This window comes from Procambarus clarkii, chromosome 31 (assembly GCF_040958095.1).
Source record: "Procambarus clarkii isolate CNS0578487 chromosome 31, FALCON_Pclarkii_2.0, whole genome shotgun sequence".
NCBI classification, from domain to species: Eukaryota; Metazoa; Arthropoda; class Malacostraca; order Decapoda; family Cambaridae; genus Procambarus; species Procambarus clarkii.
This window is the reverse complement of record NC_091180.1, coordinates 20,978,852-21,006,411: the sequence shown is the minus strand read 5'-3', so window position 1 is coordinate 21,006,411 and position 27,560 is coordinate 20,978,852. Positions and strand designations below refer to the sequence as shown.

The following is a 27,560-nucleotide window of genomic DNA, read 5'->3' as shown; positions in this document are numbered from 1 at the left end:
CACCTTCACTAGTATGTTGACCAGACCACACACACTAGAAGGTGAAGGGACGACGACGTTTCGGTCCGTCCTGGACCATTCTCAAGTCGATTGTCCGTCGACTTGTCACACACACATCTCATTCTCAAGACGTTATTGGGACTCATCACCTGCTTCAATAGTACTAATTGTGTTTGAACATATGCAGATGTTCAGTTTTAATAATAATAATAATAATAATAATAATAATAATAATAATAATAATAATAATAAATAAATAAATAAATAACAGCAATAAAATCTTTACACAACACCTGGATTAATCAGTCACAGGTTAATCAGCCACACACACACACACACACACACACACACACACACACACACACACACACACACATACTCCATACACAGTTTCAAATGTAGATATGATAGAGCCCAATAGGCTCAGGAATCTGTACACCAGTTGATTGACGGTTGAGAGGCGGGACCAAAGAGCCAGAGCTCAACCCCCGCAAGCACAATTAGGTGAGTACACACACACACACACACACACACACACACACACACACACACACACACACACACACACACACACACACACACACACACACACACCATGTTTCTCACCCGGAAGCGATTATCCTCTCCACTTCCTCATCAAATGTGTAAATATTGGTATTTCCTAGTCTCAACAGTAAGCACTGAACCATTTTGCAACCGATGAGTCAGGGGGAGCACTTTGCTAAAGTGCACGAGTAGGTTAAACAGCATGGAGAACCCCTCTTGTTCTTCCTGAGGGGCGTACCTGAGGGGCGTACCTGACGGGCGTACCTGAAGCCGTACTAGCTGTCGGGGAAAATATAGAGACGGGGGGGGTGGGGTAATTAGTAATTAGCTCCCCGGGTGTTCTTAATTGTCCCATTGTTTCAAGCTATTGCTGTTGACCCAACAAGAGGCAAATTGGAATGGGTGTTTCCGAAAACCTACAAGGTCAGGCTGTTCATGTGTTAATGATGCTTTTTTGGCAAATGTATATATGTGTGTGTATATTTGTGTATATATATATGCATTTGTGTATGTGTGTGTATATTTGTGTTTTTGAACTGTTATTTGAGATTCACAAACCCGCGTATGCTGCCTTGTTGCAAAGGTTGAAGGTAGGTAGATTAGGTAGATTCTCTACCATGCTTCCTCATCTGGGTAAGATCTTGATGTGCTTGAAGATGAAAGGAAAGTACTGAGAAGCTGAGTACTAAAAGCTGAGTGCTAGTAGGTCAATCCGGACTCACCTACCAGAGAGGTTGACAGGATGGTGTCAACTCGTAGATGGGTAAACGATTTACCACCTACACGAAGGTGGGGGCCCTGTACCCCACCTTTGTTTACAGGTGGGTACATCATCTCCCTCCCCCCCCCCCCACCTCCCACACACACTAAAAAAAATTTAAGCTTTAGGGGCAAGGAAAAATGCCATCAGGTTCTTAATACTGAAAGCCGATACTCTCGTAGTTCCTGTTTCTTCCTAATGAGGAACATTCAGTTCTCAATAGTGTAATAAACATGAAATATGACCCGCATTTACTCCGTATTAAGTTTCTAAATTAATCAATTAGAAACTAGGAAGTGTATATAGGACGTAGAGAGAAAATTGTATCTAATTAAAAATGTATCTAAATTGTATCTAAATAAAAATGTATCTAAATTGTATCTAAATAAATATGTATCTAAATTGACTAAAGACCCTCAAAACTGTCATCAAAATTGGTAAACAGAAATTAGTACGTAAGTTAGCAATGGTATTTACATTACTCATCCTCCTGAAATGAGAGGATTTAGAGCATATATTGATCGAATGTACAAAAAAAATAACATTTGTACTCTTCCCCCCCCCCCCTCAAAAAGTTAATGTTTTGCACAATTGGAATACTGTAAAACATTGTCAAAAATAGAAAAGAAACAATATACAATCAAATCAACCTGTCCTAGGTATAAATAAGCAGTCTAAGGCCTAATATATGCCTTCTTAGCCCTAATTTAATACCAGAAAAGAAATCAACTAAAAAAACTTAGAAAGTTTAAGTTTCTTTCTTGCTTTATTCCTTGCGTTATCTATAAACATAATAGCACAAAACGTGGACCTTTTGTTTTGCGTGCAACAGTTCATTTTTGTACATTCGACCAATAGTAGCTTTTTTTGTATCATTTTTTGGATCAAAGGGTAAATTCATACTGGTGTTCGATCCTCTCTCACTCACACACACACACAAATGGCGAATTAAAAAAAAGCATCCAGGGGCGGAGTCAGCAAGATCGTCAGACCGCAAAAGCGAATCACGTTCCAGCAGATTTTGTGTCGCGGTCTTCGACTTTTGACACCCGATACAAGTTATCGGCAATTGCGTCTTATCGTGAACGCTGCCTCCAGCCAGCTTAGCCAGAGAGAGAGAGAGAGAGAGAGAGAGAGAGAGAGAGAGAGAGAGAGAGAGAGAGAGAGAGAGAGAGAGAGAGAGAGAGAGAGAGAGAGAGAGAGACAGAGAGAGACAGAGAGAGAGAGAGAGAGAGAGAGAGAGAGAGAGAGAGAGAGAGAGAGAGAGAGAGAGAGAGAGAGACAGACAGACAGACAGACAGACAGACAGACAGACAGACAGACAGACAGACAGACAGAGAAAGAGACAGAGTGAGAGAGAGAGAGACAGAGTGAGAGAGAGAGAGTGAGAGAGAGAGAGAGAGAGAGAGAGAGAGAGAGAGAGAGAGAGAGAGAGAGAGAGAGAGAGAGAGAGAGAGAGAGAGAGAGAGAGAGAGAGAGAGAGAGAGAGAGAGAGAGAGAGAGAGAGAGAGAGAGAGAGAGAGAGAGAGAGAGAGAGAGAGAGAGAGAGAGAGAGAGACAGAGAGAGAGAGAGAGAGACAGACAGACAGACAGACAGACAGACAGACAGACAGACAGACAGACAGACAGACAGACAGACAGACAGAGAAAGAGACAGAGTGTGAGAGAGAGAGACAGAGTGAGAGAGAGAGAGAGAGTGAGAGAGAGAGAGAGAGAGAGAGAGAGAGAGAGAGAGAGAGAGAGAGAGAGAGAGAGAGAGAGAGAGAGAGAGAGAGAGAGAGAGAGTAAGAGAGAAACAAGCAGACAGACAGACAAGACAGAGACACACCAGACGAGGTTTCGGCAACTAGAGACGTCGAACATTGGCCAATAAGAACCGCGTGTGAAGATGTTAGTCCGCATTTGTCACTTGACACGTCCAGTCAAGTCTGGACCGCACGGCTCCCTGTCAACCCATTCCCAGACAAGGCCAACGCCACCGCCTGTAGTAACCGGTCGTCGGGCAGTTTCCAAAAAATGAGCACCGGTGTCGCCTCTCAAGGCCAATTACACACTAACTCATAATTTTACTCACTCCTCATTCTCCAGAACGATAACCCATAATGTAGTTATCCTCCCCCCCCCTCCCTTCACCTACCCCCCTTCTCCCCCTCCCCCACCACCACCACTCTCCACCCTCCTCCCCCTTCCCCTGTCAAGGCCGACACGATTACTCACTCGGTTACCTGTTGCTGGTGAAGAAGAGTGTGAGTAATATGAGTAATATGAGCAAAGTTTTTGAGTGTGGTTGCCACGCCGTCACAGCCAAGCGTTCACACGCACCTTGCTGGCAGTCCTGTCAGGGTGGTCGAAGACCGAGTGTCAAATTTGGACTTCTGGCAAATTCAAAATCATGACTTATTAATTAATTGGATTTTTTTTTTACCCATTGCATTTCTCTTTTACTCCTCTGTAAGATTATTTACAAACTTATTAACTAATTATATTATTCAGTATAAAACAGGTTTTTTTTCATTTACTCAAACTTTAATTTATTTACAGGATTGCTCAATGTATAAGTTATTAACCAATTAGTAAAGTCGTCACCTATTTTCACAATATGTAACGTACGTAATAATATACTTACTCAATGTGTTACCAAATTGCACAATAAGTTATTGTTTTATTGAATTTATTTCTTCCTTCATCCTTTAATTTCTAATATACATACCTATATTACTTTATTCATTTAATGCTTACTGTGTCACAAATTATTTTTCCTTTCAACATGCTTAATTCTTTATATATATATATATATATATATATATATATATATATATATATATATATATATATATATATATATATATATATATATATATATATATATATATATATATTATTAAATATGACCGAAAAAGTAAGATTAATAATTCTAACACGAATTTTCTCAATCTTTCGTACATTACGCTTCACTGTTGGAGGTAAATCAAAAATCAATTCTCCAAAATTCATTTTTATTTCTAGTCTGAAAGTCTAGTAGACTAGAAATAAAAATGAATTTTGGAGAATTGATTTTTGATTTACCTCCAACAGTGAAGCGTAATGTACGAAAGATTGAGAAAATTCGTGTTAGAATTATTAATCTTACTTTTTCGGTCATATTTAATAATATATGTCTACAGGAAAGACTGCTACCAAAATATACTAACATATATATATATATATATATATATATATATATATATATATATATATATATATATATATATATATATATATATATATATATATATATATATATATTATATATATTTCCTCATTTTCATATTGAATGAAGTTTTTTTATTAGCGACTGAAGTTGCTCTGAATAAGTTGCAGGAAACATTGCAATATATTACAACAAAATACTGCATCGTTCCGTTGGGCACCATTCCTTTCCCCCGTCCCATCCCAAATCCTTATCCTAACCCCCCCTCTCCCCTCCTTCCCCCTCCCTTTCCAAGTGCTATATAGCCATAATAGCTTGGCGCTTTCATCTGATAGTTCCCTTCCCTTTCGTTGGGTTACAGGAAAAACATTATCCCTAATATACAACACACACCACTAGATAAGATATACTAAATATGGTATATTTACCACATTTAGTATAACCTGAGCCTCGCAATATTCGAATGAATTAGTGGAATATCTTGTTCTGTGAAATATAGCAATAAAAGATATCCAGGCGAACTATTTATACACGAATTGTACAAACGCTTTAATTTATAAGACATATCACTAAATGCCTCATTGGGATATCAATGTGTGAATTACATTCTTACAGCTACGCAGACCACGCCAACCACGGTGGCATGCACTATGGAATGTTGTATACAACTCAGGAATACTGATGTATAAATTCCAGGAATGTTGATGTATAAACTATATAAACATCTTTATATTAGTCGTTATCAAAATCAGAGGTAAACAAAAAAGAATGACAAACCATAACTAAGTGGTTGAACCTATCAGACTTGCAAACAATTACGCAGACTTACAAACCTGGGAGCTGGGATACGAGGACAAGGAGCTGGGATATAAGGACAAGAAGCTGGGATACGAGGACAAGGAGCTAGGAAACGAGGACAAGGAGCTGGGATACGAGGACAAGGGGCTAGGATACGAGTACAAGGAGCTGAGATACGAGAACAAGGAGCTGGGATACGAGGACAAGGAGCTAGGATACGAGGACAAGAAGCTGGGATATGAGGAGAGAGAAAAAAAGAGCAACAGACTTCTACAAAAATATATATATATTAACCACAAACAAATTTGTTAAAATGAATATGGCAAAGATTCAGTCAGAGGAATTTCTAGCAACCATCACAATCAGATGTGGAAGAGGCAGGCTGAGGGTTAATAGAGGGAGATGAAAGAGAATGAATAGGAAGGGAGAAGAGGAGAGGAGGAAGGGGATAGGATGTAAGATGAAAGGGAAGGAGGGTAGGAGGGCAGGGATAGGTGGTTAAGCTCCTTAAAGAGAATGGCCCAATGGTTGAACGCTCTGATAGCGAGACCATTTTTTAATTTCACGGTCGACACTAAATAACGAGGACAGTGAGTGTGTGTGTGTGTATGTAATGTCTTGGGAGGGAGGGAGGGAGGGAGAAGGAGGAGAGAAGACTGGAGGAAGAAGAACAGGAGGATAAGAGAGAAGAGGACAAATAATGTAAGGTAGAATGATGCCAGGAAACCAAAAAGATATTTAGATATATGAGGCCAATTTTTCCTTCTGAAATTTCCTTTGTTCTCATGTGCTTGCGAAAGATGAAAATGATATATAATTGTTGAACTTTTGACGCAAATGCTGAGCGATGAACAGCGTCTTATAGGCGTCTATAGCGTTCATATCGACGATATATCATCATAATTCAAGGTATTGGTAAGTAATAGGTGACGCCCCTTATAGGTAACTCATCACAGTGTAAAACTCATCGTGGGATGACACCCTACATGGGTATTACCCATCATGAGTGACATGAGTCATTGCATCTCCACGCAGCCCCGAGGGAAGGAGGAAATTATCAGGGGAAAGTGCCAAGCCATGACGACTTGGAAGAGGTCAGGATGAGGATTTGGGATGGGACGGAGGTGGGAAAAGAATGGTGCCCAACCACTTGGTGGACGGTCGGGGATTGAACGCCGACCTGCAGGAAACGAGTCCGTCGCTCTATTCCTGGGGTAGGAAGTGGTGATCATTTGGGCGAATTTTTCTTAAGCACCTCATGCCTCTGTTCACCTAACAGTCTTATAGCATCATCTCAACAACAGACTAATTCTATCTGCTGAACCGGAGCAACTGAGTGTATATAACAGTATATATATATATATATATATATATATATATATATATATATATATATATATATATATATATATATATATAATATATATAGCAGTTGAGTTGTATAACAGTATATACCAACTCTTATAGCTGGATGAAGGATTGTTTAAGTCTTATAAATGCTCTTACACGTAATTGGTGATTGTATTAACGATTGTATTTAAACCTGATAAAGTGATTGTATTAATGCTGGTATTTTACACCTGGTAAAGTGATTGTATTTCTGCCTGGCGCATGTTTCGGGTTGTGTGGTGATGTCCTCCCATCATGCTTGCGGTTGAGAACTCTCTCTCTCTCTCTCTCTCTCTCTCTCTCTCTCTCTCTCTCTCTCTCTCTCTCTCTCTCTCTCTCTCTCTCTCTCTCTCTCTCTCTGTATCGGTGATTGTTTAAAGCCAATTATGTTCATATACAATCAGAGGCACTTCATACTTGGAGATCAGTTTGAATTAGAGTTATGTACTGTAGGGTCAAGATTGGGTTAGGTTAGGCTATGTTAGGAATGGTTAGATTAGGTTGGGTTTGGATTAGTTAGGTTGAGATAGAATAAGCTAGGTAATTGTTTTGAGTTAAGTTGACTTTGCATTAGGTAGGGTAATGTTAGGTTGTATTAGGTTGGGTTAAGGTTAGGCTAATCTATCCTAAGCTAGGATAGATTAGGTTAGGTTAGGTAAAGCGGATTTATTTACAGTAGTTATAAAAAATATACGATTAAATTTCTGGCGCACGGATTGTATAATTTAAGGTGATCTACAACATCATGTGTTCAACATTATCCAAGCACAACATAATGCAGGGCACAACATACAACATTATACAGACACAGCATACAACATTATACAGACACAACATACAACATTATACAGACACAACATACAACATTATACAGACACAACATTATAGACACAACATACAACATTATACACATCATACAGACACAACATACAACATTATACACATCATACAGACACAACAGAGAGTTGTGTCTGTACAAGGAACAAAAAAAACAGTCAAAACACACACACAACAGCACCCCTCAACAACAACAACAACAGCCTAGAGGATCACCATCCATTATAATGTCACCTCACACCTTGAGCACAAAGTGTGTGTGTGTGAGGTGTGAGGAGGAGCCACTCACACACCCCAATTACACAGTAGATGGCCACCCCCTCACAGCTATCTACTTTCTCATGAGATCAATCTTCCACTACACTACAAAAGACATTACATGAGTTATGGATCTTCCTTATAATTTTTTATGTATAGCTAAGTTGGTAATTTGTCGAGTAATAGCTATAGGAACGTAAGTCTTGCTTATTTGGTCTGACATTCATTTTTCATTTACTGGATCGAATGAGTGATTGTGAAGATGGGTTTGTGATTTTTCTTTTTAAGAGAGATTATAAGGAATGTTATTAGTATGGGAAGCTGTGAGGAGTGAAAATCCGTGACTTGTAGGTTTGAGGAAAGTGTGGTAAGGTGGTATGGCCAAGTGGAACGAATGGTTGATGGTAGTGTAGTGAAGAAAGCGTATATTAGAGTGTCTGAAGGTAGGAGGGGCAGATGGTGATCAAAATGTCGAGATGATGTGGTGAACGTGTGTGTGTGTGTGTGTGTGTGTGTGTGTGTCGTGTGTGCTCACCTATTTGTGCTTGCGGGAGTTGAGCTTTGTCTCTTTGGTCCCGCCTCTCAACTGTCAATCAACTGGTGTACAGATTCCTGAGCCTTCTGGGCTCTTATCATATCTACATTTGTAACTGTGTATGGAGTCAGCCTCCACCACATCACTGCCTAATGCATTCCATTTACTAACTACTCTGCCACTGAACAATTCTTTCTAATGTCTCTGTGGCTCATCTGGGTACTAAGTTTCCACCTGTGTCCCCTTGTTCGTGTCCCACCCGTGCTGAAGAGTTTGTCTTTGTCCACCCTGTCAATTCCCCTGAAAATTTTGTAGGTGGTTATCATGTCTCCCCTTACTCTTCTGCTTTCCAGGAACGTGAGGTTCAGCTCCTTCAGCCTTTCCTCGTAGCTCATACCTCTCAGTTCCGGGACAAGTCTGGTGACATATCGCTGAATCTTCTCTAACTTTGTCTTGTCTTTAACAAGATATGGATTCCAGGCAGGAGCTGCATATTCCAGGAATGCTCTGACATAAGTGGTATACAGGGTCCTGAACGATTCCTTACACAAGTTTCTAAAGACAGCTCTTATGTTGGACAGTCTAGCATATGCCGCTGATGATATCCTTTTGATGTGGGCCTCTGGGGACGGGTTCGGTGTGATATCAACCCCCAGATCTTTCTCTCTATTTGACTCTTGCAGGATTTAACCTCCCAGATGGTACCTTGTATTCAACCTCCTGCTCCCTTCGCCTAATTTCATTACTTTACACTTTCCTGAGTTGAACTTTAGCAGCCATTTTCTAGACCATTCCTCGAGTTTGTCCAGGTCATCCTGTAGTCTCTGTCTATCTTCATCTGTTATAGATGAAGATATTTCTTCATCACACACTCACACACATCTCAACTATGCAGGAAAACTGCGAAAATATTCATTAAAATAATATATATAAGGGACGAAATCGACGATAAGAACGAATTAAAACGTAGTTACATTAATGACAGATGAGAGGTCAAGGATTATACCTCTCTGTCGAGCCTCCAGAGATTACTCATCTCCCGTGGTCCAGCCTCCGGCATCTCGCCACATCCTGAGTATTGTTTACACGCGTCATCTCGAGGGCCTCACGATACGCCCTCAGCCTCCCGATCTTCCTTCTCCCTTGCCCAGGAAAACCGCAGGAATGGTGGCGTAGGGTAGGCGGTGTTGGGTATTGACGTAGGGGGAGCGGATACCCATGTGCCCAGCAGGTATTATAAGACTCCTCCAGAAGGTGACGTGTTAAGGGCTATTCATGCCCGTGTTATTTCACAGTTTTCCTGCTTAGTTGACATGTGTGTGAGTGTGTGTGCATTGACAAACGTTCAGCTACTATCTACTCTCTCTTTTATGGTCATAGAAAGAACGCTATTGCCAATATTCCACAGTTGTTCAGGTGAGATCAGGTAATTATGAGACGACAGTGTAATTAGTACTTGGAAAGGGACATGAGGACAAGGTAAGAACTTGGATATGAAGACAAACGAGATCTAGAGTCTACCCAACGTACAGGAACTCTGCTCAACCACGTGGACCATTGGGTATCGAACACCGACCCTGCAAAAAATCGAAGCCGACCCTATTGACTAATCCAAGCAAATGGGTAAAAACGTCAGCAACTAGAGACGAATTAGCCACCAAAATACGACTCGAAAAATTGTTGACCAGACCACACACTAGAAGGTGAAGGGACGACGACGTTTCTGAAATCGATTGTGACTCATCGCCTGCACGACTCAAAAACTTAATTCCAAAATGATAAAATACGTTTTTTGTGGCCTGGGTAAACCTGCCCTAAACACCACGAGCGGGACAGGAGAGAGCTTTAGACATAAAGAAGCCCAAGATTAGCATCATTCCAGAGACGAAAGGCGAGCCAGGAAGCGAGGAGTCGCCTCGGGGCGCCACGACTGTGGGCTGGGCTCCTCACTACACTAGACTGCCGTCTTAAACTGAACTTTTACGTGTAAGGATTTGCTCTCTGGTTTCAACCTGTTGGACGCTCATTTTATGATACCTGAGGTGGCCTGACGAGTCTCGCGTGTGATCCTCTCCTTCTGTGGCTTCTCCAGCTTCCAGACACCGCCTGGCACATCCACAAGAGGACAACACACGGTGGCTTTGGCACACACATCTTTCCATGAGTTATCCACGATTTGTCACAGGCTGGAAAAAAAAACAAAATGGGATTTTAAGAGCGACAGATCGTGACTCAAAGAACTGCATGTGTCCTCTATACCCCTGAAGGCTCAGGGGCATCTGGAGTGTAATGTGGTTCTTACGACCCTTCCTGTGGTGGTCAGGAAGGGAACAAGGCGCTACTGGAGACCACTAGAGACAGGCACGGGCCGCTCATCATCTTACGTGGTTGAGGTCCGTCCTTTCCACTCACCTTGAGGAGAGATCCGATGGGGGACACAACGGGGAAGAAGACCCCCCTGAAGAAAGACTTTAAACAAGGATTCCTGGGGAAAGCCTTATAGGAAAGACTCCCCTTTGAGAAATACCACTGAGGAAAGACCATATAGAAATGAAACCCCCTTAACAAGACCCTTGTAAGGAAAAAACAACAACCCTTAAATGACCTTTGAGGAAAGACCATATATAAATGAACCCCTTAACAAGACCCTTTTAAGGAATTTTAACCTAAAACGACCTTTGAGAAAAGACCTTAGGGAAAGACTCCTCCATATGGAACCACCCTAGTAGAAGACCCCAGGGTAAATGATCAGAGTGTGAAGAGCACACTAATGCCCCCTCTACCGGAAATGGTGCTGTCTTTCACCATCAAGAAGCACCCTGTTAGGAAGCTGACCAATTGGTTGTACCAATTGCAGGAGGCCTGGTCGACGACCGGGCCGCGGGGACGCTGAGCCCCGGAAGCACCTCAAGCTAAGGTAACCTGTCCCACAGCCTCTCAGAGCCTCATCTCTTGCATTTATCTGCCTCTCATACGCTGAAAAATACATATTCCGCCCCCTGCCCCCCCCCCCCCGATTGCCATATAGTCGTAATGACTTGGTGCTTTCCCCTCACAACTCCCCCCCCCCCCACCACCCGTGCATTTATCCGAGCATTTACTCATCTATTTAACTAACTTGTGCATCCTTATGAAATCAATGAGCTCCGAAGCACTACGAGACTTATTTTTTCACAATATTAACCTTCTAGTCAGAATTTTTGGAGCTCATAGACTGTTTAATTATTGTAAACAAAGCTGCCAGGATTGCTGGAAGATTTACGGGTTTTGTAATTAGTTGTGTAAATGCTTCATGAATCCTCGCCCTATAATTATGGGGACTCAATTCAAGCTTGTACTTCATTTTGATGTGCATCTAGAACAGGATTTTCTGTTCCATGCGGCTTTCTGACCTCAGTAAAGCTGCATCCATCTATCTAACACACGGATACTTCTATCTATCCGAAACTACATATATCTACCTCAAGACTACGCGTATCTTCCCCAAGACTATATATATCTATCCCAAGACTACATCTATTAACCCAAAGATACATCTATATACCCAAAGATACAGCTATATATCCAAAGATACATCTATATACCCAAATATACAGCTATATACCCAAAGATACATCTATATACCCAAAGATACAGCTATATATCCAAAGATACATCTATATACCCAAAGATACAGCTATATATCCAAAGATACATCTATATACCCAAAGATCCACCTATCTACCTCACGACTACATCTATCTACCCCAAAGATACATCTATCTACCCCAAAGATACATATGTCTACCCCCAAGCCTTCATCTATGAACACCAATATTTTATCTCCTCGCATCTGTTTACCTCAATAGTTCAGTTCATATAGTTAATAAAGAAGTACAAGAGCTTCAAAACACTTTACTGTACAACAGAAGTGACTTGAGTTGGAAACCTCTAACATGTTTTGGTCTCTATCTTCCCCACAGGCTGTTCGTCTCCCCGGTCACCAGACGCCTGTCTCAGAGCCAAGAAACAACGGAAGGCGCGGACGGCGTTCACAGATCACCAGTTACAGACGCTGGAGAAGAGTTTCGAGCGGCAGAAGTACCTAAGTGTCCAGGACCGCATGGAACTGGCCGCCAAGCTCAACCTTACCGACACCCAAGTCAAGACCTGGTACCAGAACAGACGGTAAGTGATCCCACGTCAAGACGTATATTTAATACCAGAACAGACGGGAAATGTTGACAGGATAGCCCTTCTTTGTATAGAGGGCAGCCCATCTTCAGATAGGGTGATCCATCTTGCGAGTGGGCAGCTCTACTGTAAGACACGGCAGCCTATCTGTGGGGAAGACAGCCCGTCTTCATTCCCGAAGAACCCATCTCAATAGAGAAAAGCTTATCTTACGACACAGAAGCTCACATTTTCATTTACATAGTCATGGCCAAGCATTACAGTCACATCCATCACTCCTCCCTACCAAATAAGTGCTTTCAACGTGAAAATATGAAAAGAAAAACCCAGCAAATGAAGTAAAAAAAGATAGCAATAAAACCATACAATTTATCCAAACAAAAGCCCCATTGTTTCGTTATCTTACGGAAAGAAAACTGCTCTCCTGACTTCCTGATTCTGCAATTTAGTCGAATATCAGACGCTAAATCATTCATAATTGTCTGCTATCACGCGGGATTTTTTTAATTAATTGAGGAGGTTGGGGGCCCTGTAAACTATACTTAGGCGATGCATAAAGCAGGGTATAATAGCTTGTTGGATCAGATATGAGGAGGAGAACGGGGGGAGGCTTGTGTACAAGGCTTCTGTGATGGTGTAAGCGATGTATGCATATGGAGGACACTTAGAGGTTGGATTAGTGTGTTTGAGTGTGTGTGCGTGTGTGTGTGTGTGTACATGCTTAGTGTGTGTGTATATATTCCTACTGTGTGCACGTGCATAGTGTGTGTGTGTGTGCGTGTGCGTACTCACCTATTTATGCTTGCGGGGGTTGAGCTCTGGCTCTTTGGTCCCGCCTCTCAACAGTCTCAACAACTAACGCCTATCTGTGTGTGTGTGTGTGTGTGTGTGTGTGTGTGTGTGTGTGTGTGTGTGTGTGTGTGTGCGCGCGTAACACATGCTTATTGATGTGCATATTCTTAGTTTGAGAGCTCTAGCGATAATATTACTTTTTCTGCTGATTGAGGTAAGTCTGCTGCAGTTCAAGCTGCTGCTACTGCTGCTGCTGCTGCTGCTGCGGGTGTCTGAGATGCTGCTAAAGAAGGAAAAACAGGTCGGGAGACAATGCCTCAGACAACCGACGGCTAGAAAGGTGGGGTCCAAGAGCTAACAGCTCGATCCTCAAGGCACAAATAGTGAATCCAAAATAGTAATTACACACAAAGAATACAATTCCCCAATAAACTACATACAACTGACTAAATCAATCAGGCGTTTGTGTAATCTTCAATTGGAGCAGAAAATTACAGTACGTCAGTTCGTATATATACGTTAACGTATATATACGAACTTATACGAATTATATTTGTAAAAATTATAATTATAATACGAATTATAATTACATGAACTTATACGAAATATACGAATTATATAAAATATATATATATATATATATATATATATATATATATATATATATATATATATATATATATATATATATATATATATATATATATATATATATATATATGTCGTACCTAGTAGCCAGAACGCACTTCTATGCCTACTATGCAGGGCCCGATTTGCCTAATAAGCCAAGTTTTCATGATTTAATTGTTTTTCGACTACCTAACCTACCTAACCTAAATTGACCTAACTTTTTCGGCTACCTAACCTAACCTAACCTATAAGGATAGGTTAGGTTAGGTAGGGTTGGTTATATATCTACTTTATTTTTAACTTCAATAAAAAAAAATTGACTTCATAATGAAATGGGTAGCTTTATCATTTCATAAGAAAAAAATTAGAGAAAATATATTAATTCAGGAAAACTTGGCTTATTAGGCAAATCGGGCCTTGCATAGTAGGCCGAGAAGTGCGTTCTGGCTACTAGGTACGACATATATATATATATATATATATATATATATATATAATATATATATATATATATATATATATATATATATATATATTTGTGTATCTCTACGTATATATGTACTTGACCAATCATTTACGTATGATTAGTACAGGGATTAGTGAAGCAAAATACACGTCCCACATCATGACTATAGGAATACATGCATAATGTTGTGACTAATCTACACATTAATGTGTAGTTATGTGTAGCCACATGACTGGTATACGTTGCTCAGTGGTGGGCAACACTCTGTAATCGACACGAAGCCATTTTTTTTCTTTAATAAACACAATGATTGGTTAGATCACATTTTTCCCCCCTCTCTAGTGGAGTTACGGTATTCAGACTCTGAATCTCTCTGGGTTTTCCCACCCCCACCCCCTTCTTGTCCTGAAAATTTCCTTTATTTTAAGAAGGGTTGGATGGCTTCAATATATCTCAACTTCCTTCTTATCTTTCTCTCTCTCTCTCTCTCTCTCTCTCTCTCTCTCTCTCTCTCTCTCTCTCTCTCTCTCTCTCTCTCTGCTTTCACCCCCCTTTTCTTCCCTTCTCTCATGTTTCCTTTCTCTCTCTCCCTCTCTCTCTCTCTCTCTCTCTCTCTCTCTCTCTCTCTCTCTCTCTCTCTCTCTCTCTCTCTCTCTCTCTCTCTCTCTCTCTCTCTTTCTCCCCTCTCTTTCTTTTTGCTTTCACCCCCTTTTCTTCCCTTCTCTCATGTTTCCTATCTCTCTCTCTCTCTCTCTCTCTCTCTCTCTCTCTCTCTCTCTCTCTCTCTCTCTCTCTCTCTCTCTCTCTCTCTCTCCTCAAGGAACATTAAAACAAAATAATCCAGCACCTAAACTGCATCAAATTATCGTCGCTGCGGGCTCCAATTTCCAACCTTCTTACCACCGATTATCAAGATTATTTCTCTGGTTACAAAGGCCGCTGCAGCTGTGTGTCTGACCACACGCCGCTTCAATGGAAGGCTCTTACGTGATTCGTAATGGGAGATGGGAGCTGTTTGTCGCTCCTCGATGACTTAAATGAGGTCATTGGACGACGCAAATGACTGCCGCCTCGTTTATGGCTGTCACTTAGTGAATCTTATGTGTTATTTCTATATATAGATGTCGAATGACCTTATTTAAGCCATTAATCATTAAGGGGGGGAGAGAGAAAACGCAAATGACATGTTCACGACATACAAAATAGCCTTCTCAAAGATCTTGACATGACATATACATGGACGGATTATCTGACAAGAGCAGAACAACACAAACAAGGGGTCCCAGAAAGAAACTAAATACCTGAATGAGCAACCAGGGGATTAGTAAGAGTTTGTAGAGCATTCAAGTAGAAAATAAATGCAATTTGCTGGGAGATGAAGTGGTTTAGACAGAGCATACACACACACATATACACACATAAATGCAAATATATCAGAGGTAGTGGGGTGACGTAGCAGGAATTGAAGGTTGCCGTGATGGGACCCAAAAGCTGAAGCTCGAACTATCACCAGTACAGGTTGATGAGAGCAATTAGGTGAGTACACACACACACACACACACACACACACACACACACACACACACACACACACACACACACACACACACACACACACACACACACACACAATTTTAAAACCAGGTATGATAGGGAAATGGGACAGGAGTCATTGCTGTAAACAACCGATGCTCGAAAGGCGAGATCCAAGAGTCAATGCTCGATCCTGCAGACACAACTAGGTGAGTACATGTCGGTGAGTACACACACACACACACACACACACACACACACACACACACACACACACACACACACACACAGGTACTGCCATCGTATTTGGACGTACATTGGCCTGTAGCTGTGACTGTGAGACTCTTGGGTGCCCCGAGGCTCCTGGTGCTGGTCACCACTATCAATTGCTGTCGTCTGTTGCCGTAATGGGAGACCAGCCACCTCGAGTGAGGCAGCAGCAGCAGCAGCTCAACTTTTTTGGCTGGGGCTGTTTTTTATTTATGGCAACCAGTTAAGTTCTTGCTGTTAGGGATCCTAACGGCCTCGACCCATCTGTCTCTGTCTCTGTCTCTGTCTACGTCTCTCTGTCTACGTCTCTCTGTCTCTCTCTCTCTCTCTCTCTCTCTCTGTCTCTCTCTCTCTCTCTGTCTCTCTCTCTCTCTCTGTCTCTCTCTCTCTCTCTCTCTCTTTCTCTCGTCAATTTCATCACATGGTCACCTATAAACGCCTCGGGGGATCACCTGTACAACAGGTGTTCAACAGGTGTACAACAGGTGTACAACAGGTGTACAACAGGTGTACTACAACACCCTCCAACCACCGACAGGAGGCTGGAGGCTGGAAAAAGGGTCGCAAACTGCAGGGGGAATCTAATTTGCATTTCAGGGCCAATACCTGGTAATTAGTGTTCGCCAGGTGAACCACGCCCCGCTTCTGAAATTAAAACGAGAGCAGGTGTGTGCTCTCAGAACGTGGGGTAAACACCTGTTTTATTTGCGTATATTATGCGTCCAAAGCCGCACCCACAATACTGTTTTATACGCGTTGGAAAACTGGACACCTTAAACCAGAAACTGGCGGTCTGGTTATAAAATTATATTATAATTTTTTTTTTATTGAAATAAAACGCCTGAAAGGAGTATTAGATGGTCTCTGTATCAGAGGTGGATTCGTTCTCAACTCACACAGTCAGGAATCCCCGATTCGATTCCCGGGGGTGGGACACAAAATGGTTGGGCACGTTTCCTAATGCCTCTGTTCACCTAGCAGGAAATTGGTACTACCCCGGAGTTAGGGCAAGTGCTTCGGGGGGTGAATCCTGGGAAGGGTCAGTAGTTCGACCTTGCAGGGGGGGGGGGAGGGGGAAGAAGCCATTAACTAAGCTAATCAAATATATATATCTATATATATATATATATACCCAGGCTGCCTGTCCCAGGCGAAAATGAATGATCACAATTTTAGGGAAGTTTGCCTCACGTCACGTCTCACTCCCTTACCAAAACATATAATCAACGAGAATCCAAATGAAAATAAGATAAATAAAAATGGAATTGATTTGTTTATCATGTGTAAATTAGCATTAAAAAACGCTCAACAGCAAATAAAAATCATAGAGTTTAAAAGTAGATGTAAAATTGTTAATAATTATTTAATATAATTATATGATAAATTTATAATTTAATAACATGGAATATATATACTACGAAAGGTGTATTTATATTCTAAATGTATATATACCGGATATATATAAATGTATATACACCGATAAATGTACTCAGGTTCTCGGTGTATATATATTGAGACTTTATTCTGTCCTGGACAATTTTCTGGACAATTTTCTGGACAATATGTCCTGGACAATTTTCTGAACAATATGTCCTGGACAATTTTCTGGACAATATGTCCTGGACAATTTTCTGAACAATATGTCCTGGACAATTTTCTGGACAATATGTCCTGGACAATTTTCTGGACAATATGTCCTGGACAATTTTCTGGACAATATGTCCTGGACAATTTTCTGAACAATATGTCCTGGACAATTTTCTGGACAATATGTCCTGGACAATTTTCTGGACAATATGTCCTGGACAATTTTCTGAAAAAATATGTTCTGGACAATACAGAGGACTATAAAATACTCGCTAGTTGGTCAGAAAGAACTTTTGCAGTTTTAGTTGCCGACAAGAGGTTACTTTACGTTAATTCCAAGGATCAGCATGCCCGTGGCCCGGTCTCTGACCAGGCCTCTTGGTTGGTGGTCTGGTCAACCAGGCTGCTAGACGCAGCAAACGAATTTCACCATATTCAAACGATGAGAATTTATACATTGCAATAATACAATGAAATTCTTAATACCAAAATAAATTTTTAAAACGAAAAATATTATAAACTAACAAATAAATATACAATAAAGTATATGTATAATGTAATGGAGTAATGTATTTTAATGTAAATAAAAAATTATGCACTCAATGCATCATTGTAGCGAATACATAAATCTTGCTTTATAACTTTAAGAGGTCGACATTTAGAGGTCGACATCGACACCAAGAGAGGCCTAACCAAGACAACAAAGACCCGCGGTCGACATCATAGACCTCGCGTCGACAACAGAGACGCAGTCGACAAACTAGGAAGACCCAAGGTCGACAACAGAGACGCAGTCGACAAACTAGGAAGACCCAAGGTCGACAACAGAGACGCAGTCGACAAACTAGGAAGACCCAAGGTCGACAACAGAGACGCAGTCGACAAACTAGGAAGACCCAAGGTCGACAACAGAGACGCGGTCGACAAACTAGGAAGACCCAAGGTCGACAACAGAGACGCAGTCGACAAACTAGGAAGACCCAAGGTCGACAACAGAGACGCAGTCGACAAACTAGGAAGACCCAAGGTCGACAACAGAGACGTGGTCGACAACATATTGTCCCGGTGTAATCTCCTTGTCAGATCTAACGTAAAGCATTTTTGTCACCATTTATTATCATACATTTTTTTTGGGGGGGTAGTGTTCCAAGAAACATTTTCTAAACACAGTACCACTTTACCTGCAAGATTACAGGTATGAAAACATTACAATAACCGGCCAGATATACACCATCGCCTCCTCCACCCTCGTTATACACATTCATACACATTAAGGTGTCAACGGTGGCAGGTGTATTTCCCGACGATCAAATTGGGACTTTTATAATGTGTATTAAATGTCCCTGATTGCGTACCTTCGCTATGATTTATACGCATTAATCTGAACTCATACATGGATGTACATATTAAGGTGGAGTGGAGCTCCCCACGTCAAAATGAGATCCTCAGTACGGTAATAATATCTGCCACATGTCCCGTGGTATATATATATATATATATATATATATATATATATATATATATATATATATATATATATATATATATATATATATATATATATGTCGTACCTAGTAGCCAGAACGCACTTCTCGGTCGACTATGCAAGGCCCGGTTTGCCTAATAAGCCAAGTTTTCATGAACTAATTGTTTTTCGACTACCTAACCTACCTAACCTAACCTAACCTAACTTTTTTCGGCTACCTAACCTAACCTAACCTATAAAGATAGGTTAGGTTAGGTTAGGTAGGGTTGGTTAGGTTAGGTCATATATCTATGTTAATTTTAACTCCAATAAAAAAAATTGACCTCATACTTAATGAAATGGGTAGCTTTATCATTTCATAAGAAAAAAATTAGAGAAAATATATTAATTCAGGAAAACTTGGCTTATTAGGCAAATCGGGCCGTGCATAGTAGGCTGAGAAGTGCGTTCTGGCTACTAGGTACGACATATATATATATATATATATATATATATATATATATATATATATATATATATATATATATATATGTGTGTGTGTGTGTGTGTGTGTGTGTGTGTGTGTGTGTGTGTGTGTGTGTGTGTGTGTGTGTGTGTGTGTGCGTGTGTGTGTGAGAAAGCCGCATGAACGGGCAAGCCATAGATCACTAAGAACTCTATTTGACCCGGGCAGGATTCGAACCCATGCCGTCCAGAATCACCCCTAAACGTACACAGAACCATTTCTTTCCCTTCTCCCATAGAAAGTTTGGGAGTGAACGAAGAGGGTGAGACAGACACAGATAGACAATAAGGTATAAGGAGATATCTAGAAAGATAAATTGATAGAGAAATATCTCGATAGAGAGATAGAGACAGAGATATAGATAGAGAGGAAGGAGACAGACAGTAATACATAATTAGGGCTGTTATCTACTCTCTATCCATGGTTAGGTTAGGTTAAGGTTACGTTCGGTTAGATTAAGGGTAGGTTAAGTTAGGTTAGGTTTCATTACATTTGATTATATGTTATTGACGATAATGTGAAATTTGGAATTCGAGAACTATTTAAGAGTACCCGAGAATTTCATTTACAAAAAAAAAATCTTAAAAAAAAAGCGTTTTGAGTATATACTTTATATACTGTAAACCAACGCTTTATAATACATTAAATTTATACCTTGAGAATAATTTACGTTTAGGCCAAAGGTTTTGCAAAACCATAATATGCTTTCAGGCTTTCAGACCATCACAAATATCTGGATATCACAAATATCTGGATATCACAAATATCTGGATATCACAAATATCTGGATATCACAAATATCTGGATATCACAAATATCTGGATAACAACCCAGGTAGTTTCAAAAGGGGGGAAGGAGAGGGGGAGTGTGGTTTCTCATAGTAATGGATATAGACTAATGTCTGGCTCCTCTGATATCATGAGGATTTACGGATACTTCAAATAGTGTTTGGTTTCCTTTCGTGTTTTTCTGTGATGGTGTGGAATTTACAGTCATTATCACCCTATAGTTGTTTGATATGTCGCCTGTGGTATTCACAATTCACGACGTGGATAGCCCCAACCAGAGGCTCTGCGCTCTGTTTCGTCAACAAATCATATGTTCGCTTCAGCGTTTTCCCATTGTTAAGCCGGAAACCTGGGCTAAGGCTTCTATTTGGTCGCATCTAGTAATATCACTACCAATCTGCCTCCTCCGTATGTACTGACACAAGTGTTCGCATGATGACTGTGAGTGTTGCAACGTTGCTACGGAAGGAGAGGGAAGGTATAGTTAATAAATGCAATGCGCTAAGAGATGAACTGGAGCCTAAACGCCGAAATGACGATGATCGAAAGATTCGAGATCACCTGTTCACCCGTCGGTTAAAATTTTCAGAGACCGGGGGGCGGGGGACCAAACAGGTCAAGCTCCATAAACCCCGTAAAACAGACTCAGGTAAATAGAGGCACAAGAACGTGCGTCATCTCGTCGCCAACACTAGCGGCCAAGTCCATCACAGTTAAAACTAATTCGACATCATGTTCGACCCTTCTGTAATTACGGACTGGGGGATATTTTTCGCGACAGACATAAGTCCGGAGGAACCAAGTGTGTGCTCCGTCAGCCCCGTCCGGACGACAGCGCCTGAAGCACTGTCGTCGAAGGCTAAAGAAAAATGCCATCAGCTCCTCCTCCTTGTTCTGGAGAAGCCAAGACGGAGTAGGGAATGACTTTGAGACGCCTTTGATTGGTCGGTACATGTGTTCATGGGATGTGTCGCCATGTGCCCCAGCGTTTATCGTTGCCTGGTAATGATGCCTGGTAATTAGCATAATGTTAGAGTGCTGGGTTAATGGTGGTGTGGGAGAGGTGTTAGTGGTGACTCAAGGCGTTGGTGGAGGTGTCACCACATCTTACAGGCGCTGGGACTGGTGAGTGGAGCCACCAACGTGTTTTCTTTCCCTTCACCAAGTTTGTGATGATTTGTTGGTGGCAATGGTGATTATAGTAGCGGTGGGTGGTGTAGTGATGATTAGTAGTGATGTGGATAGTGACAGTGGCGGCGGCGGAAGTGACAGTTTAGGTGAACAAATCCACAAGGGCCGTGACGAGGATTCGAACCTACGTCCGAGATCTTCCCAGACGCTGTCTTAATCGACTGAGCTACGACATGGTCAAAAGAGTTGAAACCAGAAGTTGTACCTAACTTACTTGGATCCTGCAGCCTCTCCGAGACACAAACCAGGGTTTTACACAACTCCCCCGTTTGTTCATTTGATACATCACGCTATTGTGATTTCTGTGTGTAGTGACAGTTTAGGTGTTGTGAAGTACCTGGTTAGACGTCTGAATACATACGAGAAGATAAGGTCCTCAAAGGTCCTTTGAGGTCCTCCTTGAGGACGTCAAAGGTCCTCCTTGCTATTTCCATTGCTCTCTTGTTACCAATGACACTAGTTTGTCGACCGACACATATACATAAGAAACCCTGTGGATGTTATTGTTGTAGTTGTAGATTAAACAACTTGGAACAAAACGTTCCAAGTAGCACGGGCTATGGTGAGCCCGTAGGACCCAGTGGAACCATATGCCCTGTCATATGCTCTCCTTCATTGCCACTTTGACAATTTTTGTCCTCTTGAAAGGAAGCTTTTAGTATAGGCTTTTCGCACAGGGCAGATTTGTAAACCCACCTCCCCTCCCCCTTAATTATAGGAATCTTCGCTAATTTTCATCTTATGATAAGTATGGTCGTGCTCAAGATCAACGTTGATATATAGTTATACCTGACCTATCAAGGAGCTAGGGGGAAGATTGCATCGTTTTATATATATATATATATATATATATATATATATATATATATATATATATATAAATAAATATATATATATATATATATATATATATATATATATATATATATATATATATATATATATATATATATATATTATCAGGTGTCTATGTATTAGTTAAGTGTAACCAATTATCACATTGTTTAATGCCGTTATATATCTGAGTGTTATTCTACAGTAGGGTCAGGGGTTCGTAATTATTTTAGCTCCACTATCTTCTCCCAACGATGCTGACAATTGATATAAATTTAAGCATTTATTCCTAGATGTAGACCGTAGTCGCTGAATGAGAAAGGAAAACGTGGTACGAAAGTTTAATGATATGAATACCTCGTTGGCTGGTTCGATCTCTGACGTTCAGACCATGAGCCGGAATCTGGCCGTCAGTGAGAATATCTTCAGATGTGAGAAGTGCAAACAAGTGTAAACAACTGTAAACAAGTGTAAATAACTGTAAACAAGTGTAAACAACTGTAAACAACTGTAAACAACTGTAAACAAGTGTAAACAACTGTAAACAAGTTCAAACAAGTGTAAACGGGTTAGAAGAAGACGGTGGAGGATGAGGGACACATTATGCTGTTTCGAAATAATGTGTACCAAGTAAGAAGTGTTTGACTTGAAAAATGTACTGAAAAATTGGGCTTTGGAACTGACACTTGACCCTGAAAGTAGATCTAAGTGCATTGGATAAAAATAAAAAAGCAACTCCTTGCTTTCCATTGCTTTTAGACATTAGAAAGAGCTATGAAATGTTTAGAAAGAGAAACTTTCCCGAATAAAAAGCACTCTATCATTTATGAGCGTTCGAATTAGCCGGACACGATGATTATAACCGAAATTGATTCATAAACCGAATTATGGAAGCTAAAATTATTACAGGAACAGGCCTGAGTAATGACGCCTTCAGAGTTTTCTCAGACCCCATAAGTTGATCGTGGTTTTGACACGTTTAATGGTCAATAATGGCCGATAATGGGACGATCAATAATTCATGGGTGGTGTGTGTGTGTGTGTGTGTGTGTGTGTGTGTGTGTGTGTGTGTGTGTGTGTGTGTGTGTGTGTACGCACCTAGTTGTGCTTGCAGAGGTTGAGCTCTGGCTCTCTGGTCCCGCTTCTCAACTGCCAATCAACTGGTATAGATATTCCTAATGCATTCCATCTGTTAACTACTCTGACACTGAAAAAGTTTTTTCTGACGTCTCTGTGGCTCATGTGGGTACTCAGTCTCCACCTGTGTCACCCTTGTATGCGTACCACCCGTGTTAAACTGTTTATCTTTATCTATCTTGTCAATTCCTCTGAGAATTTTGTAGGTAGTATGTGTGTGTGTGGATGAATTCACATATTTTTGTACGTATGAGTAGGTTAGAGAGAGAGAGAGAGAGAGAGAGAGAGAGAGAGAGAGAGAGAGAGAGAGAGAGAGAGAGAGAGAGAGAGAGAGAGAGGGGGGGGGGAGGGAGAGAGGGAGAGAGAGACAACAGACAGACAGACATTTCTAACAGACATCTGAAAGGCAGAGCTCACACTTAAGTACATTCTGCCATCTGCAAGACCAAGGTAGAATATCTAGCACTCTGTCTCAGGCATCATAAATATATATCAAGGAAGGAAGGAAGAGCTTTTTGCCTATTGGCTCATGCGACATCTAAGTTAACCTTATCCTTCTTATATATGTATTGGGTTCCTTAAGCTATCTAGCACGTCTGCCCTTGAACATGTTGAAAGAAACGAAACACATTTCTTTGTACATAATAATAATAATATATTAGTATATTAAATATACTAATACACACACATTTTATATATATATATATATATATATATATATATATATATATATATATATATATATATATATATATATATATATATATATATATATATATATATATATATATTTCTTATCGTATAAATATATAACAATTTGAAAATTCACTTATAGCAGTATTTATTTGAGTATCAGGCCATATACTAACTACAAGGGGTGGCCTGACACCACGACAAACACACATTTAAAACTCACTGATATTGAGGAAACTAGTAGCTTAGCATTAGATAAAGTACGAACTTTAAGCCACTAAATTTTGGAGCAAAGGTTGGATTACTATCAGTCGAAGCATGCGTTGAAATCTCCCAAATTCTGTATCTATTAGTGAGAACGTGTTTCTGTTCGTTTTTTCAAAAAGCAAGATGCCTAGACGTATGACGTTTGGACCTAGACTCATCCAGTTTTGCAGAGGGAATGGCCTGGGGTACAGGGTGAACATAGGTTGGTTGGGGGGGTGTAGGCCTATGATAAATGGCCTTAAGAAACATTAACATTAATAGAGACCCCGATGCAATTTCTAAAGAGTTAAATGTGAAATATTTGGCGTCTTTCTTCTATAGTTATTACTGGTCATTATAATATATTTTCTGAAAAACCCATAGATTTATTTCCGTGCTTCTTAATAATACATTTTCTGAGAAGAAGAAAAGAAGGAGATACAGGAAACAGGAAGAATATGGAGAAGCAAAGAGGGAGAGTGAAAGGTGGGATGAAGTAATGACCAATGAGGGGGGGGGGAGGGGTTCAATAGGGCAATGGGATGAAAAGTGGGGGTAGGGAGAAGAGTGGGTGTGAGGGGAAAAGGGTGAAAAGAGGAGGGAAGAGAACCGGGTGCAGTCAGGTATACCTCTTTAATATATAGAAATGGAAATGTCGTCCATTCCCTTGTGGAGTCCAGACAGGGAATAAGGGGGGAAAGAACGGAAAAAAAGAGTGGGAGAAGGGAGATAGGCAGTAAAAGGAGAGAAGAGGGTGAGGGGAGATGGACAGAAAAGGAGAGGGGGGTGGGGAAGGGGGTAAATATGTAGAAAGGGGAGATAGAAGAGGGATAGAATGGGGGGAATAGGAGGAAGAGGGCAAACAGAAATAATGGTTCGGATGGAATAGTAAACATATTCTATACTTTGCAAGCCTCAGCAACCATAAAATAACTTATTACCGAGATAAAAATAAACAGTTTCATAACGGTATCAACCCCCAGGTTCAACCCCCAGGTTCAACCCCCAGGTTCAACCCCCAGGTTCAACCCCCAGGTTCAACCCCCAGGTTCAGGAGAGGTCTGCAACTGTCAGCGTTGAAATGTATCTGCCAATATCTTGTCCATTTTAAGAGCCTATCTAAACAACCTTGTATTTTTTTTAATTATCAAGGGGAAAGCGTCAAGCCATTGCGACTTTATAGCACTTGGAAGAGGTCAGGATAAGGATTTGGGATGGGACGGGGAGGGGAAAGAATGATGCCCAACCACTTGGACGGTCGGGGATTGAACGCCGACCAGCATGAAGCGAGACCGTCGCTCTACCGTCCAGTCAAAGTAACCTAACCTAACCTTGTAGCCATTTTGAAATTTCTTGTGTGAGTTTACCTGGCTTATATTAGTATCGTCTGCAAATCTGTAAATGTTGCAGTTCAATTCGATTTCTTAATCCCTTATGTAAAGTAATCGACAGATAATCCAGAATAAATGAAGAACACCCCTTACGGAAGGAGGAGGAGGAGGGGGGAGAGGAGAAGAAGGGAAAGGAGGAGAAATAGTGAAAGGAAGAGGAGACGCAGGCAAGAGAGGAGAAGCGAGGAGGTCAGCTAGTAGAATGTGGCCATTCGGTAGTTACCAGATTAACCCGTGGGTCGTAATGCTGCTAATCACCCTGTAATAACCTCCTTAAATCACACCTAATTACCCCCTACCGGACAAGTGACGGCTGAAATTAATTGCTGATATCGGCTTATTGCCCCGCTATTACTGAAGACATATTAAGAGAGCTTCGGCGAGCCAGGCAATGCCGGGAGAGAGAGAGCGAGCGAGAGAGAGAGAGAGAGAGAGAGAGAGAGAGAGAGAGAGAGAGAGAGAGAGAGAGAGAGAGAGAGAGAGAGAGAGAGAGAGAGAGAGAGAGAGAGGGGGGGGGGGAGAATGTGTGCGTGTGTGAATGTGTGTGACTGCATATGTGTTTCTATTTGCGTGTGTCTGTGTTTATATGTACTGGCCTGTGAGTGCCCTTGCATTAGAATGTATTTGTGTACGTATTACACAGAGATCTCACACCACAAAGCCCCACGCTGCTTCAGTTTGCGAGAGAGAGAGAGAGAGAGAGAGAGAGAGAGAGAGAGAGAGAGAGAGAGAGAGAGAGAGAGAGAGAGAGAGAGAGAGAGAGAGAGAGTGAGCGAGGGAATATTATACTGGTAAACCCCTCCACTGTGAGCCTTAATCCTGTTAATAGGTAGGTACCTCCCCATCCATGACGGCGGAGAATGGGGCGACGATACTTATCTCCATGATGGCATGATTTAGGATAATAATGATGGTAATGATAAATGGTTTACAAATAATTTTGGGTATGAAGGAATGCCCACTCGAAGAGATTTTAAGATTATATTAAAAGGTAAACCTTTTTTTCTTTATTTTTTTATGCTGTTAGTGTGTGTGTGTGTGTGTGTGTAGGTAGTTCTGGGGTTGTTATAAACTGTTTAGTAGGTTGTGGATGGTATTTAGAGCTGAAGGGGATTTCAGGGGAACGATTGAAAGTAGGTTGATCAGTGGAATCAGCGCCTTTTTGGCGGCTTTCAGCTTCAGTCAATTGAAGACAAAAAGCCGGGAAAACAGGAGCTGCCAGAAACAGATGAAGTTTGGGCTCTATGTAGCTGATTGAAGTCTGTGGTTGCATTGTGACTCTTCATGGTGATTGTGTGAGGTCAAGTAACACCATTTTTGGTGTTCTAAAGCTGTGTCGGGAGCTCTTGAGGGCTCTTCGAGACGGTGGAAAAGTAAGAGCTTCAACGAGCTGTCAGCTGGGATCGTGAGGAAGAGTCGTGCTCTCACGGTTCTTATATAAGACGAAGAGTTCTCTCTCCCCCCTCTCTCTCTCTCTCTCTCTCTCTCTCTCTCTCTCTCTCTCTCTCTCTCTCTCTCTCTCTCT

At 41.1% G+C, this 27,560-nt stretch overlaps 1 protein-coding gene across 1 annotated transcript in view; it reads left to right on the top strand.

The window, feature by feature from the left end:
* LOC138370311 (barH-like 2 homeobox protein) overlaps positions 1-27,560 on the top strand; it is a 65,325-nt gene that overhangs the window by 24,392 nt on the left and 13,373 nt on the right. The window contains exon 2 of the mRNA XM_069334462.1: positions 12,276-12,480. Within this exon, the coding sequence (XP_069190563.1) occupies positions 12,276-12,480 (205 nt within the window). The remainder of the gene's footprint in view (positions 1-12,275; positions 12,481-27,560) is intronic.